This window comes from Trichechus manatus, unplaced genomic scaffold, assembly GCF_000243295.1.
Source record: "Trichechus manatus latirostris isolate Lorelei unplaced genomic scaffold, TriManLat1.0 scaffold00138, whole genome shotgun sequence".
NCBI classification, from domain to species: Eukaryota; Metazoa; Chordata; class Mammalia; order Sirenia; family Trichechidae; genus Trichechus; species Trichechus manatus.
Window position 1 is genome coordinate 4,099,555 of NW_004444074.1, and position 13,741 is coordinate 4,113,295.

Below are 13,741 nucleotides of genomic sequence, written 5' to 3' on the forward strand. Positions count from 1 at the left end.
TTTATGAAAGCCAACTGCCACATCTTTCTCCCGCAAAACCAGTCACAGAGGAGTGCAATGTTGGCTCCCTTTATAGTTCCTTTACAGGACAGCATATTCCATTTTTGGATTGTTGTCACTCGCAGAAAGGTATTCCTCATATTGTACTGCCTCTGTATATTTTTTATTACCTCCCTTAGTTCTCAACCCTCACTGGTCACATAGAATATCTTTTCCACTCCCACTTGACAGCCCTTCAGGTGTCTGATTTTAGTTGAAGGAACTGGAAATACTGGGAAGAAAAATCTGTTCTTTTTTGGGTTGGGGAGTTGGTGTATTAGACTTCTGTGTGACCCTCAAGAGTATTTACTAAGTGAATGGGTGAAAGATGGTATTTCATTTTCTAACATCCAATACTGTTTCAAGATTGAATGGGCTACTTGGGAAAGGGAGTTTTCTCTGACACTGGTGGGTTTAAATCACAGGCTGGCTAGGATTCTGTAGGATTCAAACTTGGAAAAAATGATGTGTGTGTTAACAAATTTTGTTAGACCCTTGAATGCATTGGAATGGTGTTATTTGCCATGTAGCGACCACTTTATAAGCTCGTTTATTGTACCGAATGAATGGTTAAACATCGAAGCTGCAAATAAAACTTTCACTGAATGCCTAGACAAGTGCTCAAAAACTCCTTTCAAGAGCGAGTGAGGGGAGTTTCAGATAGCATTGGGTTTTAGACTTCTTTAGGCACCGCTTCTTTTCTGCGCGTGCCGGCCGCTAGGCGGTGCTGGGGAGCTTGCTGCCCACCAAACGAGGCACCCCAGTTCTCACCCTCATCCCTCATTCCCCCTCCCCTGGCGGAGAGACTACAACTCCCGTGGTGCTCTGGGAAAGGAGGAGGGGGTGCGTTACGGGGGAGGGGCACGGAGGCGGGCTTTCCGGGTGTGTGTTTCCGGCGTCGGCGGCCGCGGCCGGGGACGGTGTGAGAGCGGTAAGATGGCGGCGGCGGCGGTGGTGGAGTTCCAGAGAGCCCAGTCTCTACTCAACACTGACCGGGAGGCCTCCATCGACATCCTCCACTCTATCGGTAAAGGCCGCCGCGCCCCCTCGCCGGCCCAGCTGGGTCAGCTCGGCCCGTGTTGGTCGGTAGCGGAGGAGCGGGGCCATGCTAACCGGCTCTGGTGCTGCTGACTCACTGTGTGTGTGTGTGAGGGGGGCCGGGCCGGGGGCACAGGCCGCTTGGGGCTCCCTGATGTCCCCTGGGTCCCAGTCCAGTAAGAAGCCCTGAGGCTACCCCCGCGACTTCTCATCGGCTGCTGACTCACGGAGGGCTCAGCGTGGGGTGGGAGAGTGGGCCGAGCCGGGGCCCCCATCTCTCCCCGGCGTTGTCCCCGCTGTAGCCCACACGGCTGGCCCGGGACCGGGAACAGTTCCGACCGGTGGGTTTGTTACGAACTGGTCTGAGAACCCCGAGTTGAAGGGCCTTGGCGAAACCCGCTTAGGACAGGCATTTCCCGCCGTTGTTATCAACACTGTCTGCGTGGGGTGGGAGTGCGAGCGCTCGCTTTCTCTTGGAGTTTCCTTTCTGCGGGACGCTGGGAGCTGCTACTTCTCCCCAGCCCCACAACGGAAGGCTCCAGCAAAGGGGAGCCCCTTTCTGAATGTGGGAAATACTGAGGAAACATGCGTCTGGGATTGGCATTTGGTTTGAGGAGGTGGCCGAGGCATTTTTCTACCCCTCTGTAAGGGTGTGAGAGCGAGGTGTTCAGGGTGGGACCGCCCGGCTACAGGAGGTGACTAATCTTCCTAGTCTCCGCTGTAGAGGTTGGAACTGAGTTCAGAGAGTTAGTTGTCAGCCGCGGAGTTCAGGGAACTCATTGGAACCGGCCAGCTGCGCATTGCCGGAGAAAATTAAATTTTTCTTAACACGGTAGTATGATTGTCTTGCATTAGAACACAATAGGAAAGCTGAAATGGGAACCGCAGCTTTTCTGACAGCTTTCTACTAGGATGCAGGTATGAACAAAAATAAATTTATGATTGACAGAGAAGGCTTTTAATGGCCAATCATAGAGTTTAGTTAGGGCATGGGCTAGTTCTTCACTGCACGTGTAGTAGTAATGTGATCTTTTTAATAATGTAGCTTGAGAAGATTGGAACTGGATCAACAAGTAGTATGAGAGTGTATGTGTATGTAGGGCTGCCAGGCTGTTGGCATTTATGTTGACTTATTTTATTAGTCTGTTGAATTTTGGTACTCCTGACTTGGCACAGAGAAAGGACAATGACAAGATCTTGATGTCTTTATCTTTGGAACTACTGGAGAAGGACAGGAGGTGGGGGATCAAGATGCATCTGTGAATGGATGATATTGGTAGAGGGTGTTTATCGTTTTGAAGTTCTTATCTTGGCTTCCATTACAATTACAGAACCAGAATCATCTCAGTCACATATGTATTTTGTTCTGTGAGTATACACTAATATTTAGAACTAACGTGAGAAGGATGACTTTTAACTTTCTAGTGCCCTAGTGTCCCAGTGCCTAACATTTTGTCTTTTCTAACGTAAGAGTTGTGGTAAACAGAGTATTTTTTTGTTTGCCCATTATACTAGGAGAGTTTCCTGAAAGCTTCCCTGTTACAGCCAGCTTGAGTCATGATGGTTGACAGCCTTACTTTTTCTGGACTCTATCGTGAAGTATTAAAATCTTGGTTTTTGTCAAGTCATGATGCTTTGTAAGAGAAGTGATAACTAGTAGTGGTGATAATTAAAATTATTACTACAAACTTGGAGAGGCCATTTGATGTTGAAGTGGTAAAATAGCTATCAACAGTTGAAAGTGGGATAGCACAAAGTTATTTTAACAGGATCTGAATCCATTATAAAGCAGCAGTCCCTCCTAACTGTAACTGTTCAGGATCACATTGGAGCTTTGATAGGATTGTTTTTCCTGAATGACTTTGTAGAACTGCTTATACCTAACACACCCATCAGTTGAGACTTTGCGCAGACCTGAAGTTTATTTAAAGGCCTTTGACTTTGCAGTTATCAGTAACTTGGTCATTTGAGTTTAGTTTGGGCAGGTAAATGCACAGGCATGTTTAATATTTTCACATAACATAGTGCCTAGCATGGGGCTCAGCACTGTAAGTATGAAGGACTTGTTTTAATTTTGTTTTAACCAGGTGACTGTAACAGACATTTCATTGTTTATGGGTAAGGGAAATTCTAATTGGTAAAATGAAAAGGCACCAATGAATCAGAGGAGGAATCTATTTTAATGATTTACATGGGACATGTCCTACCTATACATTTTATGCTTTCTTATTTAGAGCTTGTTTCTTCTAAGCAGTCTAGAATTTGTCTTTTGGTGACTATGTTTGAGCTTATAACGAATCTTGTGAGGGTGAAATTTTCCTCAGTCTTCATTTTTTGTCAGAATTTTAAGAGGGTTTGCATTTTCCCCTCCCAGTGAAACGTGACATTCAGGAGAACGATGAGGAAGCAGTACAGGTTAAAGAACAGAGCATCCTGGAACTGGGGTCTCTCCTGGCGAAGACCGGACAAGCTGCAGGTAGGTGCCGCAAATGGATTGCTTTCTCTTTTACCTGAAACACTGGGTGAAGTTTCAGTTTTTTGTTGGAGTGAAGGAACACACACTCAGTTCATTGGAGATAAAATTCAGTTTTATTTTCTTGGCAGCTTGTTGAACTTAAGTGTCTTAGCAGGAAGTTAAGTGCCCTTTAGTCTCAGTTCTTTCATGAAGGTGTTTTGTTCTGCAGGTAAGGGAAGATCCTTTTTCTGTTAGGATATAGTGGTTTGTGATTTGTTTCTGGTTTTCATCTTTTTGAAATCACACTGTATTCCTTTATATACAGGCAGCAGTGTCCAGTGATTTCACTGAGCAGCTCTGATGCATTTAAGGTAGATAGTGACTTTAGTCCCCTGACTTGAAAATGAGTAGGGATTTAGCATCTGTGCAAAGGACAGTGTGACTCATTGTCTTTTTTTCCTAGTACAGAATGACTAAGAGATTAACTGGACACAGCCTTCCCAAGACTTCATTGGTGACTAGGACTTTCTGCATATCATTGCCCACACATTCTAGTAGTACTTGAACTGTTGACTGGCCAGGCTCCAGATGATAATTCTGATGATGGGTGTGTCCTTGGAATAAAGAGAGGGTCTTGTTGACCAGGAAGGCCTTTGGCTGGTAAAGGGGTAATAGTTTTTGAGAGAAGTCAGTTTAAACTTAGAACAGATGATTGTTTCAACTTTAAAGAGAATTTAGAGCTTATCTGATTAGAATGGATTAGGCTTTGGTAAATGACCTCATGAATTACTTTCCACAGAATTATGTCCTTATCCAAGAGAATGATGGGTGTAAGTTGGCAAAACCTTCCTGAACTTGAGAACTAAGATTTTTCCCAGATAAGCATAACTAACTTAATAGTTTTTAGGATCTATCAGTAGAATGTTGAGTAAAGATGTATGAAATTGGGAGGATGTGTTTGCATGGATCTTGTATCTTATTTAAAATATATGTATCATTGAAAAATATCTATAATAAGAAAAATCATATCTAATGTTTTTTGCATGTTTCCTGTGAACCAGTTGCTGTTTTAAGCACAAACATGGTTTAGCGTGTGTAATCCTCAAAATAAGTTGATGAGGTGTAGATATTATTATGCATTTTACACATAAGGAAACTGAGCACAGAAAAGTTAAATAACTTGCCCAAAGTCAGTCAGCTAGTAAATGGTAGACTCAGGATTTTAACCTGTGTAGTTCTACTTCAGGGCTCATGGCCTCGTGTCATAATGGTTATTGCTTTCTTGTGGTTATCCGCTTAACAGATTATCAGTGGTGGTTTTTTTTTTCCTCCTAGACTGACTGACTTCCTATTTAACATGCCTATGGATTCCTTTTGCCTGCCAGTTAGTATGAGCTTGAAGGGTTGCAAAACAGTTTTGATAATTAGTTCATACAGAATACAGTTAATAAGGTAAATTTTCTGAAAGAATTATAAAACAGGTGAGGTGATTTAAAAATTTTCTGTTGTTGAGCTGTCCATATCTCTGGTTTCCTTCAGTGTTGTGGATAATTGAAAGCAGCATGTAGTATGGTCAATGCTTAAGAAATTTTCATCCAAAAATGTTACTGTTTTGCTTGAAATTCCTATTTCATGGTTATTCTCGCCTCATTCCTTGCCACTCCCTTGTGACCCAATACTTGAGAAGTTTAGAAGTGTATGGCTAAACCTATTAGAATTGAGAAGGATGAGGTGAATTATAAGGATTTTAAAAAATCTCTTCCAGGTTATGTATCACTATTTTCTGAGAAAGAGTTTGATGAATATAGATAATACACAATAGAAGCCTTATGGAAGTCTTGGGACTTATGTTCATTTACCTGTCTTTCTATTAATAATTGATAGGTTTGTGGTTGTTTCCTTTGATTTTGAACTACCTGAGAACAGAAATAAGTCTGTTCCATTAGTCTTCAATATTGTTTTATTATGCATTTAACATATGCTTGTTGTGTGCGTCGAGTTGATTCTGACTCATAGTGCCTTATAGGACAGAGTAGAACTTTCCCATAGGGTTTCCAAGGCTGTAATCTACAGAAGCAGACTGCCACATCTTTCTCTCCTGGAGCAGCTGGTGGGTTTAAACCGCTGACCTTTCAGTTAGCAGCTGCAGCTGAGCGCTTAAACACTCTGCCACTACTGTGCTAAGTAGTCTGCTCAAACAATTTTAAGATAAGGTCCCTGACTGACAACAGTCACTTGTGAATTAGTGAATAAGACAATGTCTAATGTGTTACAGTGACTGAAAGTAGTGCTGAGCATCATCACACACGATTTGTAGGCTTAGGATCTACAGATCTCATAGCCTGAGACTCTTAAAAGGAATATGTTGAGTTCTGAAAGGTTTGTAAAAGAAAATTCTGATCATTTATAATTGCAGAGCATCACAGTAAGAACAGGTGGAAGAAGTCAGTATGATTTTAAGGGAATGAAAAAACTTAGAAAATGGAAAGAAACAGAATATAACCAAGAATGAGTATAAGACAGTAGTAAACTAAAATGGAAAATCAAATGAGTTTTTTGAAAAATGGCAACTAAGAGGTTGAGGTAAGAAGAATAAGACTCAGTGCTTGGAGAAAATATTGTAATGCTGGTAGGTGCTAGAGAGAAGGCAGAACTGCTTAGCTCATGTTTCGCTTCTGCCTTTTCCAGGAAGGAAAATGATTTTCAAACTGAAAAAGATAGAAATAACATCAGAAAGAGAGAATTAAAGCCAAGGTAGGTGAGAGAAGAGAGTGCAGATAATCTCTTTAAATAAGTTCAAGTCTCTAGGCTATGACAACTTTGCTCTTTTAATACGAATAGGATAGTTCCAGCAGATGTAATTATAGAGCCACCATTAGTATTCTGAGAAAAATCATGGTGATTCAGAGGTATAAGGAGACTGAGGATGGACAAACATTCTACTTTTCAAAAAGGTACTGAAAAGAATAGATTCCAGATACTACAGACTGGTAAATCTACAGTAAAATTCCGGAACAGATTATTTGAAAAGGAGATTTTAATCACTTAAACCAGGGGTTTATTAAGAACAAATTATTCCAAACTCATCTTAGTTCTCTCTTTTTAGTTAGCATATCAGACCGGTAGATTTGTAGGGGTCAGCAGACTGTGGCCTGCCACCTGTTTTTGTAAATACGGTTTTGCTGGAACACCGTAATATTATAGAGCCACAGTAATAGTATAGAACACATTACTCTGTTCTTTTACATATTGTCCATGCCTGCTTTTGTGCTGCAGTGGCTGAGCTGAATAGTTGCAGCAGAGACTGTATAGATGCAAAGCCAAAAGTATTTACTATTTTGCCCTTCATGGAAAAAGTTTGCCAACCCCTGGAATGGAGGGATGATATAGACTACGCATCTGATATAAGCAGATTTAAACATTTGTCATAATATTATATGGCAGGTACAGCTTATAGATTTACAGTGGTCTCACTAACTATCCAAACTGTGTTAATAAGTAGGTCATTTGTCAACCTGTAGGGACGTCTCTAGCATCATGTCTTAAGGCTCTGTCTTTGTTCTTCTGGTCAGCAGTTTAACTGGCGTCATGGCTAAAGCCATTTCAGAAGGCATGCTTATTTTTGTGGATGACTCAGTATGGTAGAGGACAGAATTAAGATTCAGAGTTTTTGCCAAAGCCAGCAAGATTAAATTCAGTTGTGATAAGTATAAAGTCATATACTTAAAGTATGTATCAAAACAGAGGAAGGGGGAAGTACCTGTCTTGACAGTAGTCTATGCATTAAAGTCAAAGTCCATTGACTTTAATGGACTCAGTCTTAATAAAAAGTGCTATTAGAAAAAGCTAAACATGCTGTCTTGTGTTACATGTAGCCTTATACTCTACTGGTCAGACCCAACCTGGATCATTGTTTTCATTTCTGAGTACCACATTTAAGAGGTACTTTTGCAAACTAGAGTTTGGTTAGAGGAGGGCAACTCAGGTGATGTGGACTTTAGAAACCAGGACATTGGAGGAACAGTTGAATTGGTAATGTTGTTTATCTTGGAGAAAGGGAAAGTTAGGGAGATGTAAATGATAGTTATCTTTAAATATTTGAAACAGTTTGAAAAGAGGACATAGACTCATGTTTCAAAAAAGAACAATTTGGTTTGACCAACAACGGAATAGGCTGTTTTCTGAACATATCCCTAACTAGAAATTGTTCAAGCGTAGTAGGAAATGTGGGAGAAGGAACATTGCATTAGACTACCTTTAAAAAGCTCTGATTATATAATACAATTGAAATTTACATAAATTCAAAAGGAATTTGAGGGAGAGAAATCACTGTAGACTGTCGTTAGCATGGAAGATTAAATAGGACTTTAGCTGGACCTAAAATGATACCTAGTGTCTTAGTTATCTAGTGTTGCTCTAACAGAAATACCAGAAGTGGGTGACTTTAACAAACAGGTTTATTTTCTCATAAAGGAGGCTAGAAGTCCAAATCCATGGTGCTGGCTCTAGGGGAAGGCTTTCTTTCTCTGTCATCTCTGGAGAAAGGTCCTTGTCCCTTCTGAGCTTCTGCTCCTGAGCTATCTTCATGTACCTTGGCATCTTTCTTCTGCCATCTCTACTTGCTAACTTGCGTTTAATCTGTTTTTATGTCTCAAAAGAGATTGACTCAAGATGGCAGGCTACACTAATCCCATCTCATTAACATAACAAAGACAACCAAAACCAAACCCACTGCCTTCTAGTGGATTCGTACTCATAGCAACCCTATAGGACAGAGTAGAACTGCCACATAGGGTTTCCAAGGCTGTAAATTTTTACAGAAGCAGACTGCCACATCTTTCTCCTATGGAACAGCTGGTGGGTTTGAACCACCTTCTGGTTAGTAGTTGAGTGCTTTAACAGCTGTGCCACCAGGGCTCCTTTAACAAAGACAGCTCATTCCCAAATGGGATTATAACCATAGGCATAAGGGTTAGAATTTACAACACATATTTTTAGGGGACACAATTCAATCCATAACACCTAGGATTATATAGGTTGAGAAGATAGTATTGCAGCATGAGTGAGGCATGTCTATGTGTGTGTGTATGTCTGTGTAGGAGTGAATGGGGTGGCAGATGGGAAGAAGTCTTAGACAATGGGAATCAAAGGTTTATACTGGGGAATAAAGGAAAAGATGAACATTTTCACTCTGTATAAGATTGTTTAGTACTTGACACAGTCCCATGCATCTTCTGACTCTTCATGCAGGTGAGGATTTTAGGACCCTGAATTAGTGTTCTCAGGAGAGTGAAGTTTGCTTGCCCTGAATTAGAGTTCTCAGGAGGGTAGAGAATATTAAAGAGTCAGTGACACTGAGGTAATTCTAACCTACATTCCAAAGATACTTCCTTAGTTGTTTCGTGCAGACGTTCTCTAATTTTCACTCTTTGGCAAGCATATCTCTAGTTTAACTTTGTTTCTAAAGATGCTCTCCTAGAGTTCCTGTACCACCCGCTTTTCTTATGCAGGGGAGAGGAAAAAGCTTGTTATGAACATCTTTTTTGGGTCACAGTTACAGACTTAGATTTTGCAGATCAGTTAGGGATTTTAAAAGAGCATACAGCTTTAGGGCACAACACCGTTACTCCTTTGTGAAAAGTTAGTTCAGGAAAGTGATATTGCTGAAAGGCTAAACTGGGGAGTACTACAGGTACGGAGGAGAAAGGAACTTCGAAATTGATCACTTCTCTCTGTTTAAGGGAAACTGCTAAGGCAGACTATCTAGACTTAAATAAAAAAGAAATTACTCCTGCATAGCCTGATCGTATTTGTTGGTTGTGGAGAAGTGATTTTGTCCAAGGTGGGCAGGGACACAAAGTATTTCATGTTCTAGAAAACTGTTCCCGGAGAGTATGAGTACTTTGCTATTTACGTTTCATTAAGATGGATAAATAAGTCAGAGGATCATGAACTTTTCCCAGGGCCCCCTGATCATAATCCAATGGCTGAGTGGGGAATAGAATACAAATACAAATTTAGTATATGATGTTAACTTACTTTTGCTGTTCTGTTACCTGCTGGGAATACTTTAAACCCCTCTAGTAAGTTGATTTAGATGGATTCCAGTGACATAAATACTGATTTTATGATCCTGGGTTTTTGTTTTTGTTTTTTTAATGTGTATTTTGTCCCTAATATTGATGTATACTTTTTCCTTCTGAATTCTCTTCCACACAGAGCTTGGAGGTCTCCTGAAGTATGTGCGACCTTTCTTGAATTCCATCAGCAAGGCTAAAGCAGCTCGTCTGGTCCGATCTCTTCTTGATCTGTTTCTTGACATGGAAGCAGCTACAGGGCAGGAGGTGAGCTACCTTAATGACAGACGGTAGGCAAGATGCAAAAAAGTCTGTTTCAGTGAAAGAAATGCCTGCCTGCACTGTGGTACTAATGTGGAAGGGACAGCTGGGAGGACAGCTCAGGACTTATCATGTCAGTTTCTCTTTGTTACAGGGCATTTGATACTTTGGGTCTGTTCCATGCTTTGCTTTGTAAGTGGAGATTGTCAGTGGTCCCTGGAATCCTCATTACATCAGGGTCACAAACTGATTCTTGTCTTTGAGGTATTGTATTGCCACACCTTTGTAATGTTTTCTGTGTCTGTGGTACCTTTCATCCTGTGTCACAAAGCTCTTTGTGAGCACTAATTAAGTCTTGTGACATCTCTTCTTGGCATGTTTTGTATTGTGTATACACCTTTATTTAGGGGTGAGCATCCATCTGTTTGTGTCTCATGTGTGCAGAAGTGACTCTGGTGTTTCTGTACTTGTCCTCTACAAGTTCAGACTAGATCCTGAGCTGTATTGAAGAGTGGCTGTCTGGAATCACTGACTGCTTCCTACCTTTTCAGAGATAGCTTGTATTTTTTGCAATTCACAAGAAGGAGGCACACACCCAAATTAAAAATCATTCTGCAGAAAGTGGCAGATTCAAGCAAGGGTATACTGTGGTTGCTTGAATCTGTTTGTGGGAAGAATATAGCTATTGTCTTTCTCGTAGATACACTGATCAACACTCACTGAGTGCCTGCTCTGTGTTAGGCACTGTTATAGGTACTGGGGATACAGATGTAAAACCACAAAGTCACTACTCATGAGGATTATATTTTGATGGGAAGGCAGGCAATAAACAAATATATGAAAGTTAGCTAAGGGCAGGGGTTGGAGCTGCTAGTTGGAGCTGCTAATCGAAGTTGTTTTTCTTGTACTCTGAGTTTACAAGTAAAGGGTATGAAAGGCCACTGTAGCATATTAAGTAAATAGGTATTTCAGATACCTAGCGCATGTGGGTCCCAGTTTAAAATCATGTCTTTTTGTAAAATCTACTTCCTTGCCTTAATGATTTCTTTGAAGTCTAGTTTAACATCATAAACTAAGAGAAAATTCATTTGTAGAGCAGAATGCTGTTCCAGGTAGTAGATAAAAAATAGATACTATTTAGATGGCTGTCTTTTGAACCAAACCTTTAGGATTATTTTTATGAATTAAAGAAAATGTGATTTTGTTAGAAAGGTTAGTCTTATGTAACCTTAACTTTTTTTTACTTGTACTTTGTTTTCATGAAGGTGGTGTCATCTTATGTTTGAAATAGGGATACCTTAGAATGAGCTAACCAATAAATGTTAGTTTGAAACTAAGTATTACTTGGAACTCTGGCAGAGAAATTTGTCCCTCCCCATAGTATAGAGCTGACTCAGTGGATAGAACTGCATTTGTTTAATGATCAGTTCTCCTTCTGCTCCTTTGTAGAAGTCTATCCAGACATAATTTAGTGCTCTCTTGTAATTGGCTAGTGAGATTTACTGGCCTTTATCAGGTGGCTCTGTGTCTGGTTAGGCCCTCCCTTTACTGTGTTTGCACATTACCATTCTTCATTGCGCATTACGTTTATGTCAACTAGAGACCTTTCCTCCTTTTCCTTGGATGAAAGGAAACTCTTAGGCACTGTGTCGTTTTATCTTCAGTGTCATTTTAGTGTTAAGTAAGGCTGTTTTTTGATGTTCAGCAATATAGCCTTTATCAAGAGCCAGACCCTGTTCTACTTAGGAGAATTTCTTTTAGTTAATGTATGTAGATTATAGATTATTTGCTTGTTTTGGAGTAGGTTTTAAATCACCCAGATGGTCTCATTTATTCCTTAGACTCAACATGACCTAACTCAACATCCAACCACTTGTTAAATTCTGTCAGTTCAGCTTTCTTCAGTGTCTACTTTGCTACCTCTTTTGTATTTGTTTCTCTCTATTGCTACCATCTAGTTTGGTTCCTAATATTCTGCAAAAGCCTCGTTCCACACTGTGGACCACCATTGTCAGAGATATCTTACCAAGGAGATCTCTAATCATTTTATTTGTGTCTCTCCCTCATCCAGCTTGAACCTTCAGTGGCTCTCCATTGCCTGTGGAGCTAGATAATCCATTGTGAAACTACCCTAGCAGACTGATATCCTGGTAGTCTTTTTTTTTTTAAATTTTTCCCATACAAAAATTTATACATACATGGTTATGTGACTCTAATTGCTCTCCCCATACTGTGACAGCACACTCCTTTTCACCCCGATCCCGCATGTCTATTCAACTAGCTGCTAACCCTCTCTGCCTTCCTATCTCACCTATGGACAGGAGCTGCCTGTTTAGTCTCTTGTATCTACTTGAGCTAAGAGGCACACTCCTCGTGAGTATCCCTTTATGTCCCGCAGTCCAGTCCAGTCCCTGTCCCGGTACTCTGTTAAACATATCAAACCTGTCAGCCATGTTGGATGCCTGGCTGTTTGCTGAATAAGCCCTGTACGCTCCATCTCTGTTCACTTCCTCATGTTGTACTTTTCCCTTCTGTTGTCCCATCTCAAGTTCTACCTCCTCTGAAATCTTTCCTTTGATGTATCTTAACTTTTCCAGTGACCCACATTGTATTTTGTACATGTTATATTTCTGATTATTCTGCCTTGAATGAAAATTATTTTATATTTGTCTTGTCTTCTGTACTGTAATATAAATTCAGATGAAACACTGTATCTCTTGTACCACAGTGCCTTCCTCATTCTTCTTGTTGTTAGGTGCCATGGAGTCTGTTCTAACTCCTGAAAGATCCTCATTCTCAGTACAATCCAAATTCCTTAAACATGGCTATCTCTCTGACCTCATCCATTGTACTATTTTTACTGGCTTTACTCCTGTTATACTGGTCTTTTGCCATTGCACTTTATCTGTTCTGGCCTTGGGCATTTATACACATCTAAATTGCTCTTCCACCCAATCTTAACATGGCTCTTTCTTCACATCATTTCAAGTCTTTGCTCACATCTCACTGCCTCAGAGACCATTCTTGATCACTCTATCTAAAATACTCTATCTCTGCTTTACTTTTTTTCATATTTGTTTACTTGTTGAGCATGTGTTTTCTCCTTAGAGTATAAGTGCCAGCAGTATAACTCCTTTGTCCCCTTCACTGCCGTACCCCAGCACTTAGAATAGTCTGGCTTAAAGGAGCTGCATAACTAATATTTGCTGAAGGAATGAATGGATTCATTTATGTATGGATTATTCCTTTCCTGTGGTAGATGCTTGGTTGAATTAAGATGTAAGTTTACTGAATAGAGATGTAAGCATGAGGCTTTGTTACTATATTTGTCTAGATAACTTAAGGTCTCTGAGTTGAGGACATTGGATATAGTCGTCATCTTGGAAAGATGTCAGTTCTTTGAAAATTCTTTGATTGGGTGATGGGAAAGGACTGAGGAGAAAGTCATAGGTGGATCACTGTCATAGTAGTGTATTGAGGCCTGAGGCAAGATAAGAAGTTTTGGAATTTCATTAAGAGAGCCTGGGGTTTTGTGTTAAGGAGTTTGATACCAGGATTGTGAGAGTGGGCATTTTCCTTGCCTTTTTCTATTTGGGGACTAGCCATAAGCCAGATACAGCTATAAAACAATCTCCAGCTTGTCATATTCCCAAAGCTGATATGAATTAGGTTAGGACTAGGTAAATTCCAGTAGCAAGGTGTGGAGCCTAGAAAGTGAGGCTGTATGTGTGGGAGAACGGGAGTAGAGGAGGTGAGGATAGGGTGGTTGGTAAGGGGTGGGGAGTGGAGAAGTAGAATAAGGAGGAGAGAAAGAAGGTTGAACCAGACCCTTGCCAAATAGTGAACTGAACTTCCAGAATTAATCTGATCT

At 40.6% G+C, this 13,741-nt stretch overlaps 1 protein-coding gene across 1 annotated transcript in view; it reads left to right on the forward strand.

The window, feature by feature from the left end:
- Positions 1-931: 931 nt before the first annotated feature.
- PSMD11 (proteasome 26S subunit, non-ATPase 11) overlaps positions 932-13,741 on the forward strand; it is a 32,682-nt gene continuing 19,872 nt past the window's right edge. The window contains exons 1-3 of the mRNA XM_004385407.2: positions 932-1,066; positions 3,452-3,553; positions 9,752-9,876. Of these exons, the coding sequence (XP_004385464.1) occupies positions 976-1,066; positions 3,452-3,553; positions 9,752-9,876 (318 nt within the window). The 5' untranslated portion in view covers positions 932-975. The remainder of the gene's footprint in view (positions 1,067-3,451; positions 3,554-9,751; positions 9,877-13,741) is intronic.